We start from the raw sequence: 14,744 nt of genomic DNA, 5'->3' as shown, positions 1-14,744 counted from the left end.
GGAGAGAAGTTCTTCTTTACGAGGACGTCGTTTTTCAAGAGAAATGACGCCAATCCCCGCCTGAATACTTTTGGAACAACGGTGGTCCTGCCCTTGAGGTATTCCACAAGGCCCCTGAGTTCCGGGTCGGCTTGCTGTCGTTCAGCGAAGTCGTCGGCACTTATGGTTCCCAAGAAGCAGTCATCATCGTGGTCGTCCTGCGGCGGTGCGTCGACGGGGGCACGAGACAAGCAGTCGGCGTCAGAGTGTTTTCTTCCGGACTTTTAAACGACTGTAACGTCGAATTCTTGAAATCTTAGGCTCCACCGTGCGAGGCGACCTGAAGGGTCCTTCAAGTTGGCTAGCCAACACAAGGCGTGGTGGTCGCTCACAACTTTGAAGGGCCGGCCGTAGATGTAGGGGCGAAACTTTGATGTAGCCCAGATGATGGCCAGACACTCCTTTTCTGTTGTGGAATAGTTGATTTCTGCCTTCGATAGCGACCGGCTAGCATAACTGATGACCCTTTCCAATCCGTCGGTCTTCTGCACAAGGACGGCGCCGAGTCCTACGCTGCTTGCGTCGGTGTGGATTTCCGTATCGGCGTATTCGTCGAAATGCGCAAGTATGGGAGGCGTCTGCAGGCGTCATTTCAATTCTTGAAATGCCTGAACTTGCGACGTTTCCCACCTGAATTCGACGTCGGCCTTCGTGAGTTGCGTCAGTGGCTCGGCGAGCCGTGAAAATTCCTTGACGAAACGTCTGTAATAGGCGCACAAGCCGAGAAAACGGCGTACGGCCTTCTTGTCGGTGGGCGTCGGGAAGTCAGCGATGGCAGCTGTTTTCCGCGGGTCCGGGCGAACACCATCCTTGCTGATCACATGACCCAAGAACAAGAGCTCCTCGTACGCGAAGCGGCACTTTTCAGGCTTCAAAGTGAGTCCGGAGGTCTTGATTGCTTGAAGTACAGCTTCAAGGCGCCGAAGGTGTTCGTCGAAGTTTGAGGAAAACACAATGACGTCGTCCAAGTACACGAGGCATGTCTGCCACTTCAAGCCGGCCAGTACTGTATCCATAACCCGTTGAAAAGTCGCAGGTGCCGAGCAAAGACCAAAAGGCATGACCTTGAACTCAAACAGGCCGTCTGGCGTTATAAAGGCAGTCTTTTCTCGGTCTCTCTCGTCGACTTCTATTTGCCAGTAACCGGTCTTGAGGTCCATCGACGAAAAGTACTTTGCGTTGTGTAATCGATCCAGGGTGTCGTCAATCCGGGGAAGGGGATACACGTCCTTCTTCGTGACTTTGTTCAGGCGACGATAATCGACGCAAAAACGGAGAGTCCCATCCTTCTTCTTCACTAGCACCACGGGGGATGCCCACGGACTCTTCGACGGCTGAATGATGTCGTCGCGTAGCATTTCGTCGACCTGTTTCTTCACGGCGTCCCGTTCCCGCGTCGAAACCCGGTAGGGACTCTGACGGAGTGGTCGAGCATTTTCTTCTGTTATAATGCGGTGCTTAGCAAGCGGCGTTTGTCGGACCCGCGATGACGACGAGAAACAGTCCTTGTTTTTCTGCAGAAGGCATCGAAGCTGTTGCTGTTGGCGAGCGGGAAGGTTTGGGTTTACGTCGAAGGGTGGCTCAGTTGTTGGGGTAGTCGTCGTAGCTTTGTCGTAATCCGAAAAGGCAAATGCATCGCTGACGGCCAAGATTTCTTCGATGTGTGCAATCGTCGTGCCCCTGCTCAGGTGTCTGTATTCTTGGCTGAAGTTCGTTAGCATCACGCTTCCTTTTCCTTCGTGCAACCGAGGAATGCCCCTTCCAACGCAGATGTCACGGTCTAGTAGCAAACGCTGATCGCTCTCGATGACACCTTCGATGCTTTCAGCTTTTTCGGTGCTGACGGGAATTATGACGCTGGAGCGAGGCGGGATGGTAACTTGATCCTCGAGCACGTTCAGGGCATGGTGACATGGATTCGTATCCGGCGGTGTCGTTTTGTCCGACGATAGGGTTATCGACTTGGTTCTTAAGTCAATGACGGCGCCATGATGGTTTAAGAAATCCATGCCAAGTATGACGTCCCTGGAGCAGTGTTGCAAGATTACGAAACTCGCAGGATACGTGCGATTATTGATTGTTACTCTTGTGTAAAGGGTGATGTGCGGACCGTCACTTTGATTCATGTACGGTGCAATGAAAGAAGGAGCCGTGCACGATATGGTATACAAGCAACATATATTATCAAGCAGAAGCAACCTTCGAAGACAATACACGCATAACAGATATCCCCCAAATACACTCCAAACTAATATGTCAATACGCGTGGAATGTCCTAGAGTGATGCGCTCACATTCGTTGACATCCTGCTCACGTCCCGGGTAAACGTCTGCAGCACAGCAGGCCGACGGTCGACCGTCTCAGCAGATAGACGAGACGTAGCGGCGCGGCTAGGTGAGCAGCAGGGTGAGTGGTGGTGGACCACGCGTTCAGGCAGGCAGACCGAAACCAGCAAGCGCAGGAAAGAAGCAGGCAGGAACCGGCCAGGTACCGGGCAGGACACGGACACCTTGGTCACCAGCGCCCGCAGGAGCGCGACCCGTCAGGAGGCTGCCCAGCGGTTGACCCGGGTAGCCCTCACGAAACGTGGCCTCTCGAACGCTGTGCCTCCGTGGCCACTACTGCCAGCTCTCTGCTTCTTCTTCCTTTTCTTTCTTCGCCGCCACCACCACGCGCTCCATTTTTGTCCGCAACGTGTCGCATTCCTCGCTGCTGTCCACGTCTTCTTCACTATTTCACCACATCTTGCTGTGCAGACTCCAGACGGCGTTATTAGATGGCCTCCAGCGGTACGGATTTCGGGGCCTTCCCAAGCAGTCTTAACTTTCTTCAACTTCGTGGCGAAAGGCCCACTGATGACGCAATAGTCGGCTCCAGTGTCGACGAGAGCGGTGACGTTGTGGCCGTCGATGAGAACGTCGAGGTCGCTAGTTCGTCGTCTTGCGTTACGGTTGGGTCGCGGCGTCGGGTCACGGCTGCGTCGGTTTGTTCCGCTGCTTCGACGTGGCGTCGTCAGGTCTTCCTCAGGCCGTGAAGTTTCGACGTTAGGGCTTCGTTCGGTCGTCGGCGGCGGAGAATCTTCGGTAGTTCGTCGTACAGCAACCGCACCTCCATCGATTGCTGCCCTTAGTTTCCCGGATACGGGCTAGGCGACCGGCCCCGATTTGGGCCAGTGTATTGCCGGCGGTGCGGTGACATGTAGCGGCCCGGCGAAGGCGAGCGGGAAGGTCGTAGTTCCTGCCACTGTGTTCCGGTGAGGTAGTCGTCGATGTCACGAGGCCGTTCGCCTGGCTGTGGGCGCGGCGCGTTGACGGCGAATCCTCGAAGCCCCATCTGTCGGTACTGACAGCGGCGGTACGTGTGGCCGGCCTCCCCGCAGTGGTAGCAGAGCGGGCGGTTGTCAGGGGCGCGCCAAACGTCGGTCTTCCTTAGCGTGTATCGCTGGCCGGCTGGTGGGCGGTATGACGTCGGTGGCGGCGGCGGTGGTGCCTGGCGGCGGGACTGCTGGGGCGGCACGGCGTCTTGACGTGGGCGAGGAGGGGGGGCGTTGCGTCGGGCTGCAGCAGCGTAGTTCATGGCTTGCGGCTGGGGCAGTGGTGGTTCAAGGTTGCCCAGCGACTGCTGGATTTCTGATCGAACGACCTCTGCGATCGAGTCCACTTGAGGCTGTGGTGAGGGTAATAGCTTGCGCAGTTCCTCCCGAACGATCGCTCGGATCGTTTCGCGCAGGTCGTCGGAGGCGAGGGCATGAACAGCTGGGCTGTCTTCAATCGTACGGCGATTGTACTGGCGGGTTCGTACTTCCATCGTCTTCTCAAGTGTCGTCGCTTCTGAGACGAATTCTTGGACTGTCGAAGGTGGGTTCCGCATCAAACCAGCGAAGAGCTCTTGCTTTACCGCTCGCATGAGGAAGCGGACTTTCTTTTCCTCGGGCATGGCAGGGTCAGCGTGGCGAAATAGCCGGGTCATTTCCTCTGCAAAAATGGCCACGCTTTCATTTGGAAGTTGGACCCGTGTCTCCAGCAAGGCTGCGGCCCTTTCCTTTCGGACGACGCTTGTGAACGTCTGCAGGAAAGCGCTGCGAAAGGCGTCCCAGGTTCGAAGAGTGGACTCCCGATTCTCGAACCAGGTCCTTGCTGCGTCTTCCAGGTAAAAGTAGACGTGGCGCAGCTTGTCCTCGGAGTCTCAGTTGTTGAACGCTGAGACCCTTTCGAAGGTCTCGAGCCAGCTTTCCGGGTCTTCGAATGACGACCCGCGGAAAGTTGGCGGCTCCTTGGGCTGCCGGAGAAGTATCGGCGCAGGCTGCACGGGGTCGGTCATCGTCGCTGCGGTCGGTGTTGGGACCTGGGGCTGCCTGGTGTTTTCGGGAAGGAGCCCGTACTCAGGCTGCAGTCCCTTCTGCCTGCGGCTTGTTCGACGATCCGGGTTTTCTTTGCCGTCGTCCTCCTCGCGGCTTGGGCTTGGGTCAGCGCTTCGCGGGGGCGTCCGGATCATGGAAGAAGCAGCACCTCCACCAGATGTCACGTGGTCGTGACGTCGACGAACACAGCAGTCGGCGTTTGTAGGATGAAACTGTTTATTTGGCCGAACTTCTGGCCGGAAAATGAGAACTAGAACTACAGCAATGCACGCTGTATAATGATAGCGGCGAACAGGGCGTCGTCCGTCGATCAACTGACAAGCGATCAAGCGCGTCGGCTTTTATACAGGCGCTATCGAACTTTCCAGCAATATCGCTGGTGGCGGTGTTATCTCTAGACAAAGCTGGAACATTCGCGTGCGGGGCGCAATCTTAACAAACCGATCTACTACAATCGCGACGCTTCTAGAACACTACTTCGCGGACATCGTCGAGCGTTGATAACCGTCCCTGCCGGTGAAACCCGAATACATCAAAACAAGACAAGAAGTGGGCGTGGCAATATGATTTCGAAGGTAGCTCTTCAGCCTTCTCAGTGTGGAAAAGGTCCGTTCCGGGGTCGACGTCGACACGGATAAAGTCGCCAGGATAGAAAGTAGGCTGTGGATGTTCAGAAAAAAGTCGCGGTTGCACATCTCTAAGGCCTGTAAAGCACAAGCTGGGCGATTCTTTTCTTCGATATGGCAGCATTTGTTCACCCACAGTGTGAACTCTGCTTCGATGACATTAGCCGAAGCAATGTCGCCAAGGTAAAACTGCACTGCATCATCAATATCAGAAAGGCTAGCCGATGCGCAGAATTTCGGCAGCAGCATGTTAAGGCCAACCACGACCTTCTTATGGGCATCGAACCGGTCGCTTAATTGATTTTCGAAGTCAGCCAGCAAAGGCAAATACACATTACTCCGGTAGTACTCTTCGGGAGTAGCAGAAGGTACGTTGCTTCTTTGCATCTGCCTTCCAGTGATGCGTGGTAGGGCCATCTCAACATTTGTGATCTTCAGCAAAGAGAGCGACTTCAGAAAAATCTTATTAAATTCCGTTTCCGCACTAGCCCTTTTTGTGGAAAGAACGTCTATAACATTCTTTACGTTATCGCACGCTTGAGCCAAGTCACAGTCAATTTTTTGAAGAAACTTGCAAAGTGGCAGTGTCAAAGAGAAGAGGTCGCTACAGATCTGAAGAAGCGAAACGACAAACTCGGGCTTCGTAATGGCATTGAGCAGTTGAGAAGCTTTTGATGAAGTATCAGATGACGCGGCCTCTTCTTCCAAATATTCGAGGAATTGTACAATAGACACGTACAGTTCAAGGAAACGCTGAAGTGCATCGTGACTCTCTACCCACCTTGTTTGGCAAAAGGAGAGAACTGATTTTCTTTTTTCTTGTGTTAAATCTTCTACTTTGTCTCGCAGTTGGTTCGTCCTCTGTCGCGAAGCTCTCACAAACGTACAGGTTGAGGATACAGTTCCCAAACAGTTGCGGATGCTGGGGAGTTTGCATGCGTGAAGCAGAGCAAGGTTCAACGAGTGGGCGCTACAATGCACGTACGCTTTGGGCGCTGTTTGACGAATGAAGGCTTGAACACCGTTAAGGTGGCCGCTCATTGATGCCGCGCCGTCGTATCCTTGCCCGCAAAGTAGGTTCAGGTCAACGCCATGACCTCTAAGGCTGTTCAGGATTGTGCTCGCCAGCGCCTTGCCAGTGAGATCGTACACGGGAACGAAATCTACAAAATCTTCTTTAAGTATGGGCACTCCCGACGTGTCGTGTCCAACGTACCTTACACATAGGGAAATGTGGGCGGTGCGAGATATATCAGTGGCCTCGTCAGCTAGAACTGAAAAACACGAACCTGAGTTGACGTTTTCAACTATCTTTCTTTGTATGATTTTACCACAGAGGGTGATCAACTCATTTTGAATTTTTGGGCTCGTGTACAGCGCATTCGCCGGAGATGTTTCCATGTGAGCTCTCAAGGCGGCATCTCCACATTTTGCTCTTATCCTAAGCAGTGCGCGGAAATTTCCATCATTTTCGAATGGCAGCACTTCAGGCATATTTATCGGACCAGAGTCGTCTGTGCCGCGAAGCGGTACTTCTTGCCTGCCACAGAAAAGGATTGTTTCTATTATTGGCAGCAAGTTCTTGCGGTTTTCTTCCGCCTGCTTTTTAAGGCCGTGGTCAAGTTGTGTTAAGATGTCATGCTGTGAGCGGGACCAGACTGCTAAAAAGTTCTCCGATAGCGTTGTTGACATGGCGTGATAACTGCTGGATGCGTGGCTCTTAAAGGCGTCCATGGCTTTCTTGTAATTGGTGAACTCCTTAGTTACAAAACAGCCCAAGCGCTGGTGCTCCCCTTTTCCTGCACACTCGCTTGCGAAGACTACGCAATATTTGCATAATGCTCCTTGAAGCTTCTCTGAATAAACAAGCCATGGATAACGATCTACCCAGTGAGGTTGGAACTTCAGATTCCTTTTCCCTGTGGCTGGATAATCATAGTTAGCCGGAGGGGTCCACGGATTGAGCAGCAGCTTCTCCGTCGTCTCTGGATCATTTACATTATTGCTTTTCGAGACAAACAGTCCCAAGTCGAAAATATTCGCGCTCGTCGCACAGAGGGGAGGCGAACCAGAATGTGTAGGTGCCATGCCACTCACCTTTCTTGGGCATTGCCCAGTGGTAAAGGCGTCACTTTGCCCAGCGTTGACTGTAGAACAAAGGTCACTTGGAGTTGCACTGCGGCCACCATCATTTCCCGGCGGCGCATGGGTGTCCTGCTTGTGTTCGTTCTCAGGTGATTCATATAAACCTGTGCATTCTCCTGAGTCGCTACAGAAGTTCGGACGCGCTTGGCTTTCCACCAGTGCTGAGGAGGGCGAAGTTTTATCCTTCGAAGGAGGCGGTTCTTCTCCGTCCGCTTCATCGGTTCGAACTTTTTTGAAGTAAGACGCAAGACTCCTTTGCTTCGTTGTTGCAGAGTGTCTTTTCATTTTGCTGCCGCAATCCTGTGCACGCACACAGAAGTGGCCAGTGGCTCCAAAAAGACGTTTGCGACTGCTTCGACTGCCTGGCGTGAACGGCGGGCGATGTTTTCTTCCTCTCTTATCCACTTTACAGTGGCTAGAATGTAGAAGGCCCCGCCACGGTGGTCTAGTGGTTATGGCGCTCGACTGCTGACCCGAAGGTCGCGGGATCGAATCCCGGCCGCGGCGGCTGCATTTTCGATGGAGGCGATAATGTTTGAGGCTCGTGTACTTAGATTTAGGTGCACGTTAAAGAACCCCAGGTGGTCGAAATTTCCGGAGCCCTCCACTACGGCGTCTCTCATAATCATATGGTGGTTTTGGGACGTTAAACTCCAGATATTATTATTATTATTAGAATGTAGAAGTGTGATGAACGCGCCGGCTCCCGCGTGGCGCATGTGTTTTCTGAACGCCGCTACAGCTGGTGTGCATGCAGGCCCATTATTGTACTCCAGCTGCAGCAAACTGGATTAACGCTACTTAAAGACCTTTTCACAGGACTCCATGGGCACTGCATACTCCCCTTAATATACGTGAACCCCCAAGAATGCACTGCCGAGACATTTGCACTCCCGTGGTACAGTCCAGAAAGGAGGTGTTGCTCCGTTCCTGTGAAAAAGTCACCTTTTCACAGACGGCTCCCTGGGCGCCTGCATATTTCTCTCTGGGCTGCGCTAATTAAATAGCCGTGACCCCCCAAAAATGCACTTTGTAGGCTGTGACGTCAGCCTCTGTACTCCCGCGCGCAGTCCAGCTTGGCGGCGTTTTTTCTCTCCTGTGAAAGTTGACCGCTGGTGCCGGATTGTGTGCCGGCTGTATCCTCGCTTTGTGCGCTTTGTAGGGATGCGCATATACCTTCTGTGTACAGAAGAGGTAGATTTCCTTGCGTGTGGTTAAGGTTGTTCGAAGTTGCTCGGATATGCCAGTCTTTCAGTAGATGTCATCTTCGATGATTCGTTTCGGTGGCGAGGACTACAGTTTGAGAAAAGTTTACCCTGCAGCCTGCGTCCTCGGAATGCGCCGCTGAGTTCTTCCGCTTAGGGGTTTCGTTCCCTGGCAAATTTGCGCACGTCGTGTTGGTGTGGCCGTTGCTGTCGAACTGTTTACCTTCACAGAAGGAGACGCGCTTTTCGTAGGGAACACAAAGCCGACACGTGAGGTCCGCACAGACGGATAACTTCTCCAGCGGCAATGCACAAGGAAAGCATCTGGAATCAATAAAGGAGCTGCTACGGGGTGAAAGACTCGAAGGAACGCGAGGGCGAAGTGCAAAGCTGTACAAATAGGGCAGGTGCGCGTGCGGGGGAGGGAGCGCTGAGGTGTTCTGGTAAAAGGGTAGGTTTGAAGAAAGGAAGAAGAGGGAAGCAATGCCAGGAAAGTTGCAGCGTAACTTTGGCAGCTGGTGGTCGCTGTGAAGGCGTGTAAATATTTTAGTATCACCCGAAAAGTTAAAGCATCAAAAAAATTTCGGGGGGGGGTCAGAACCCCCTCAACCCCCCCCCCTTCTAGTTACGGGCCTGGTTAGTACGGTTTCACTGGATCAGGCGCTCATAGATACGACTAGCGGTATGTCTTGTTTTTAGGAGGCAAAATCAGCAATTTGACTTTCTGAATAGTGTCGTCACCGTCAGTAAAGCGAAGGAAACCAGAGGGATGCACATGTACACTTTTCGCTTCGGCTATTTACTTTTCGAACATACATAAAAAATAGAATACACACAAAAGGTACTGTCATCAATATTACATCGCTAATGGCTTATTCGATATTCAACATCGCTAAGTAAGAGTCCAAATCACAAACTAATTTCGCTTCTGCACGTAAAAGACAATAAAGTCCGAATTTACTCCTTTTGTGGCAGTTGGCGTCCGGTGTTGCACTTGACCCTTGCTGGAGCCCTCGTAGCATAGCCGGGGGAACGACTTAGAACCAGGGACCGGAGCGTAGCCGATGTTGGTTCTGTCCAGCTCGAGTCGCGTACGTCTTCCTTTCGCCCAAGCCAAGGTTCGACTGCCCCGAGCTCTAGGTCGTCTTCGTCGAAATCACTCTCCCGAGATTCCTTGGGGTCAATTGTGGGAGAGGAGCCTTTCCTCCTGCCGCGCCGGTGCGCACGGTGTTTACATTGAACTTTGCGCGGCGCCGGGACCGTGGGGCCCGCGCAGGGGGCAACTTCACGTTCTGCTGTAAGATACGGGGGGCCCGCTCACGGGGGCGGCTTCGAATTCGCACTGTCTGGCGACGTCTTCTTTTGGCGCAAATTCACTTGGCATCTGATTATTAAACGAAGTCCATTTGAATATGCACATACATGACAATATCCCCCCTCTTAAGAGTTTTACCGTGAGGAAAAACTGCTCACTGCCAATACAACTAATACAATGCATATGCAACAACACTTCAAACATGGAACATCACTCAAATTACACATTGCTCCCATAAGTATAGATATTCACTCACAAAACACGAAAATGACAAAAAGAAAGACGCTGAGCAGTTTAGGCTAGCCTGCTCATGAAGTCAGCTCCTACGTTTTACTTGCCTTTGATATACTGGATGTGGAATTCGTACTCCTGGAGTACCAAGCTCCATCTCATCATGCGGCTGTTTGACAATTTACTCTTGGCTAAATACTGTAGCGGCTGATGATCGGTTTGCACGGTGAAGTGCGTGCCGTACAGGTATATGTGAAATCTTTTAATTGCCCACACGAGAGCCAAGCATTCTTTCTCTATGGTGGAGTAGTTTCTCTCGCATGCGTTCAGTTTTTGCTTGCATAGAAAACTGGATGCAGCATTCCCTTCTCTTCCTGCATAAGTACAGCTCCTAGAGCGTTGTCTGAGGCGTCCGTACGCAGGACAAACTCCTTGCTCATGTTCGGTGCAAGTAAAACGGGCGGCTCTTCCATTCGCTTCTTTAACTGTCGAAACGCTGCCGCCTCCTCTTCTGTCCACTTAACGGCGTTCGGGGCTCCTTTCTTGGTTAGCTCCACCAGCGGGTGAGCTACCTCTGCGTATCGCGGGATGAACTCCCGGTAATATCCGGTTAAACCCAAAAACGATTGCACTTGCTTCTTTGTTTCAGGTATTTCTGCTGCTTGGATCCTTTCTAGGATATCGTCTTTTGTTGCAATGTGACCCATGCCGATCTTGTGGCCGAGAAACGAGACTGCCTCGAAGCCGACTTCGCATTTAGTGGGCTTGACTGTCAAGTTAGCCACTCTAAGTCTCTGGAACAATTTCTCGAGGACCTGTAGGTGCTCTTCCCACGTGTCTGTAGCCACCACAATGTCATCTATATAGTGCTCCACGTGTTCGATTCCTTCAAGAACCCGCCTCATAAGCTTAGTGAACGTCGCTGCCGCTGTCTTGAGTCCGAACGGCATGTATCTGAACTGGAACAATCCGCTCGCGCAGGAGAACGCCGTTTTGTCTTTGGATTCCTCCTCCATTGGTATTTGCCAGTACCCCTTGGCCAGGTCGAACTTTGAGAAGAACTTCCTGTGTGCAACTCGCGCGAAAACAACATCTGTTCTCGGGATGGGTTCTGCGTCTGCGATTAGAATGCCGTTTAGGCGCCTAAAGTCCACACATATCCGGTGTGAGCCATCAGCCTTTCTGACCGCCACCAATGGCGAGTTGGCGAGTTGTAAGCGGACTCTGTACGCTCTATGATTCCCATTCGGAGCATCTCCTTTACTTCTGTTTCGAGTGTATCTTGAGCCGATAAAGGCAGTGGATACTGCCGGACGTGTACCGGCTGTTCGGTCGTCAGTCGTATTTTGCAACTGAGAACTGTTGTCTTGCCAGGTACATCAGAAAAGACTTCTTCATACTTTCCTAGGAGGGCTTTAACTTGCGATGTTTTGTTGGCATTGAGTTCGGGACTGATAATCACTTTCTCCGATCCCATGCTCTTTGCAAGGTTGCACGTGGGCATTTCTGCGACCTCTTCCTCTTCGCTGATTACCATACAGGCAATTTTCTGATTGTTAGGGGGGCTTCTCTCTTCGTATTTCTTCAGCATGTTTATGTGAAAAATCTTTTTGTTTCCATTTAACTGTAGCTCGTAGTCGACGTCATTCTTCTTCCGTGTCACCGGAAATGGTCCTTTCCATTGCATGGTCAGCTTATTTCTGTCACTTGGGAGTAAGATAAGCGCTCTTTCTCCTGGCTTAAGCTGTCTGTCTACCGCCTTGCGGTCGTAGAACTTCCTGTACTTTTCCCGGGCTTTATCCAGATTCTCATGCGCCATCTTGCAGGTCTCCTCTAATCTCTCTCGAAGTTCCAGCACATAGGCATACGTTGTCTTCAGTTCAGCTTCGAGCTCTTGGTTGGTCCAAAGTTCGTGAAGAATGGCTAGTGGCCCTCTCACGGTTCTGCCGTATAACATCTCGAACGGTGAAAATCCTAAGCTTGATTGTGGGACCTCTCGATAGGCAAATAACAGTGCAGGTAGGTACCTGTCCCAATCAGCGGGCCTTTCTTGACACATCTTCTTCACCATATGCTTAATAGTCCCATTGAATCTTTCTACCAAACCGTTACACATGGGGTGGTAAGGCGTGGTTAGCAGTTGCTGAATGGACATCAGCCGGTTGATTTCCCTCATTAGGTCTGATGTAAAGTTCGACCCTCGGTCGCTGAGTATCTCCTTGGGAACTCCATACCGAGCGAACATCTCCAGCAGTGCCTCTGCAATCTCCACAGTATTGATAGTCTTCAGAGCCACGGCATCCGGGTATCTAGTTGCCATATCCACCAAAGTTAGTACGTAGCGGTTGCCTTTCCTTGATGACGGGGAGATGGGTCCGATGACATCGATCGCTACTCTCTGGAATGGGAGTTCGATGGTGGGCATGCTTCCGAGGGGCGCTTTTCCCACTCGTCCTTTCGGTATAGTTCGTTGACATATGTCGCAAGATTTGACGTAACGTTTTACGTCGCTCTGCACGCCAGGCCAGAAAAATTCTTCTGTTATCCTGGTCGTTGTACTTTTCGCACCTTGGTGTCCAGCCATGACTGCGTCATGCCCGAGACTCATCACAGCGGCTCTCAAACCCTCCGGTACAACAAGTTGCAGAATTTCTCTCCCTGTGCAAAAAGTGCACTTTCTGTACAACAAGTTATCTCGAATGAGGTACTCAAACGTTGTTCGACCCCTCTTCCTCTTCTGAACTTCCCCCACCGTTTTGAAACAGTCGGCGAGTGATCCGTCCTCTTTCTGCTGTTTTGCTACCTCCGCAGGTGTAACTTTCAGCGCCTCCGCCGCAGGCACCTTCAGCTTCGGTGTTTTTTCTCTGTTCGCAGTGGCCGCTCTAGTTTGCACCGCCGATGAAACCAGGGGGTTGCTTATTTCCAGCTCCTTAACCTCTGTTGTCTCCTTACTTTTTCCCTCCTTCGGGTTTTCTTGAGGGGGCCGTTCCTTCGTTTTTTCCAGTTGCCCGCATCCCTGCGTATTTTGTCCGGTTTCGTATGTCGCCTTCCATTCCGGATCTGGGTCATCTACCTGTCTTACGCCAGGGATATTTCCAAGAATTAAGTCGTACAAGGGCTCTTCCACGCACTTCGCTGCCACTGCTCCTGAATAGTACGGTGTAGACACGCTTATGATGGCCTCGGGCAGCCACCTCACGGTACCGTCAACCAGCGTCACCGGCGTTTGCTCACCTGTGAGCTCTTCATCCTTGACGAGATTTCTTTTTACAAGGACGGTATTCGTTCCGCTGTCCCTCAAAACTGAGACACGCTCCCCGCGAATATCTCCGTCTACCACTGGCATGCTGAGTCCACAGCCGATCACTGGCTTCGCCATTTCGGTTCCTTTGATCGTGTCACATTCAGTCTTATCCGCATTTGTGACGTCATTGCCTGCCATCCATTCCTGCCTAGGGCTCACGACGCATGCAGCCTTTTCTTGGGTCCTAACCCTGCAGTCTTCGGTACTGTGACCCCTTCTATTGCAATTCTGGCAAACGAGCTGGGCCTTCCCCGTTGCTCCTCCAAACCGACAATCTGCCATACGGTGTCCTGTTCTGTTACAAATAAAGCATCTAGGAGCCGGTCTGTGCGTATTTTCCTGCGATCTCTGCTTCGTCGTATCGGTGCCTAGCGATTTCGGTGCCTCTTCTTTCGCTTTTCCCAGGTTTCTCAGGCCCTGTGCTTCCATAAACTGGTCAGAGAAGTCCGTCAATTCCTCCCCTGTCTTAAGCCTCCGCTCCTTTAGGAATATGGCCAGCTTCGGGTGGCAGCAGGACAAAAACTGCTCCTTCACCATTAGAGCTTTGATTTCTTCGTACGATTTTTCCGTACCTGACATCTCGATCCATCGGTCGAGATAACCTGACAAGCGGGATGCAAACTGTTTCCCTGTCTCTGAATCATTGGGCTTGCTGCCTCGAAACCTTTCTCGGAATCCCTCGGCCGTTAACCGAAACCTCTGTAGCAGGGTGACCTTCACTTTATCATAGTCCGTCGACTCCGTCGCGGGCATCCTTCCAAACACTGTCAGTGCCTCGCCAACCAAACAAAGACTGAGAGCTGTCGCCCATTCGCTTCGTGCCCATCCTTGCCCCGAGGCTATTCTTTCAAAGCGATGCAAATACGCATCCAGATCATCGCGCTTATCGTCAAACGTGGCCATCAACTTCCTTGGACATATTTTTGTCGCTCTCGGCACCTCTTCGCGGGCTGTCGATGAGGGTCTCTCTTCGCTCCCTGCTCGTACCTCTGCCTCCGCTGCACGCAATCGCAGCTCTAGCAATTCTTTTTCCTGAACCGCCTTTTCTATTTGCAAGGCCGCTTTTTCTTTTTCTAACGCCGCCATTCGTACGGCTCTCTCCTCTGCCTCTCGGGCCGCTTCGCGCGCTGCTGCTCTCTCATCTCTAAGCCTCTGTGATTCCTGCTCATATAGCTTAAGCATCTCTTCTTTGCTTAGCCCTAAATTCCCAGACATCATCATCAACTTTTCCAAGTCCATCGCTCTGGTTTCAGTACGAGCGCAAGCGTACCGACATTCACGTAAAGACAAAGTGACTGGTTAGATTGTATCCTGGCAGGCTCGCCAAATTGTCGTCACCGTCAGTAAAGCGAAGGAAACCAGAGGGATGCACATGTACACTTTTCGCTTCGGCTATTTACTTTTCGAACATACATAAAAAATAGAATACACACAAAAGGTACTGTCATCAATATTACATCGCTAATGGCTTATTCGATATTCAACATCGCTAAGTAAGAGTCCAAATCACAAACTAATT

The 14,744-nt window shown here is 51.8% G+C and overlaps 1 protein-coding gene across 1 annotated transcript; it reads right to left on the bottom strand.

Moving 5' to 3' along the window:
- Positions 1-11,056: 11,056 nt before the first annotated feature.
- On the bottom strand, positions 11,057-13,978 carry LOC119385759 (uncharacterized). The gene has a single exon (XM_037653145.1). The coding sequence runs from the start codon at positions 13,976-13,978 to the stop codon at positions 11,057-11,059; it is 2,922 nt and encodes a 973-aa protein (XP_037509073.1).
- Between the last annotated feature and the right edge of the window lie 766 nt (positions 13,979-14,744).

This window comes from Rhipicephalus sanguineus, chromosome 3 (genome assembly GCF_013339695.2).
Source record: "Rhipicephalus sanguineus isolate Rsan-2018 chromosome 3, BIME_Rsan_1.4, whole genome shotgun sequence".
Classification (NCBI taxonomy): domain Eukaryota; kingdom Metazoa; phylum Arthropoda; class Arachnida; order Ixodida; family Ixodidae; genus Rhipicephalus; species Rhipicephalus sanguineus.
Note: the sequence above shows the minus strand (reverse complement) of the source record. Positions and strands in the feature narration are given on the sequence as shown.

Excerpts from the sequence above, each read along its gene's own strand:
- LOC119385759 (XM_037653145.1), bottom strand. The coding sequence starts at position 13,978 with ATGCCCGCGACGGAGTCGACGGACTATGATAAAGTGAAGGTCACCCTG.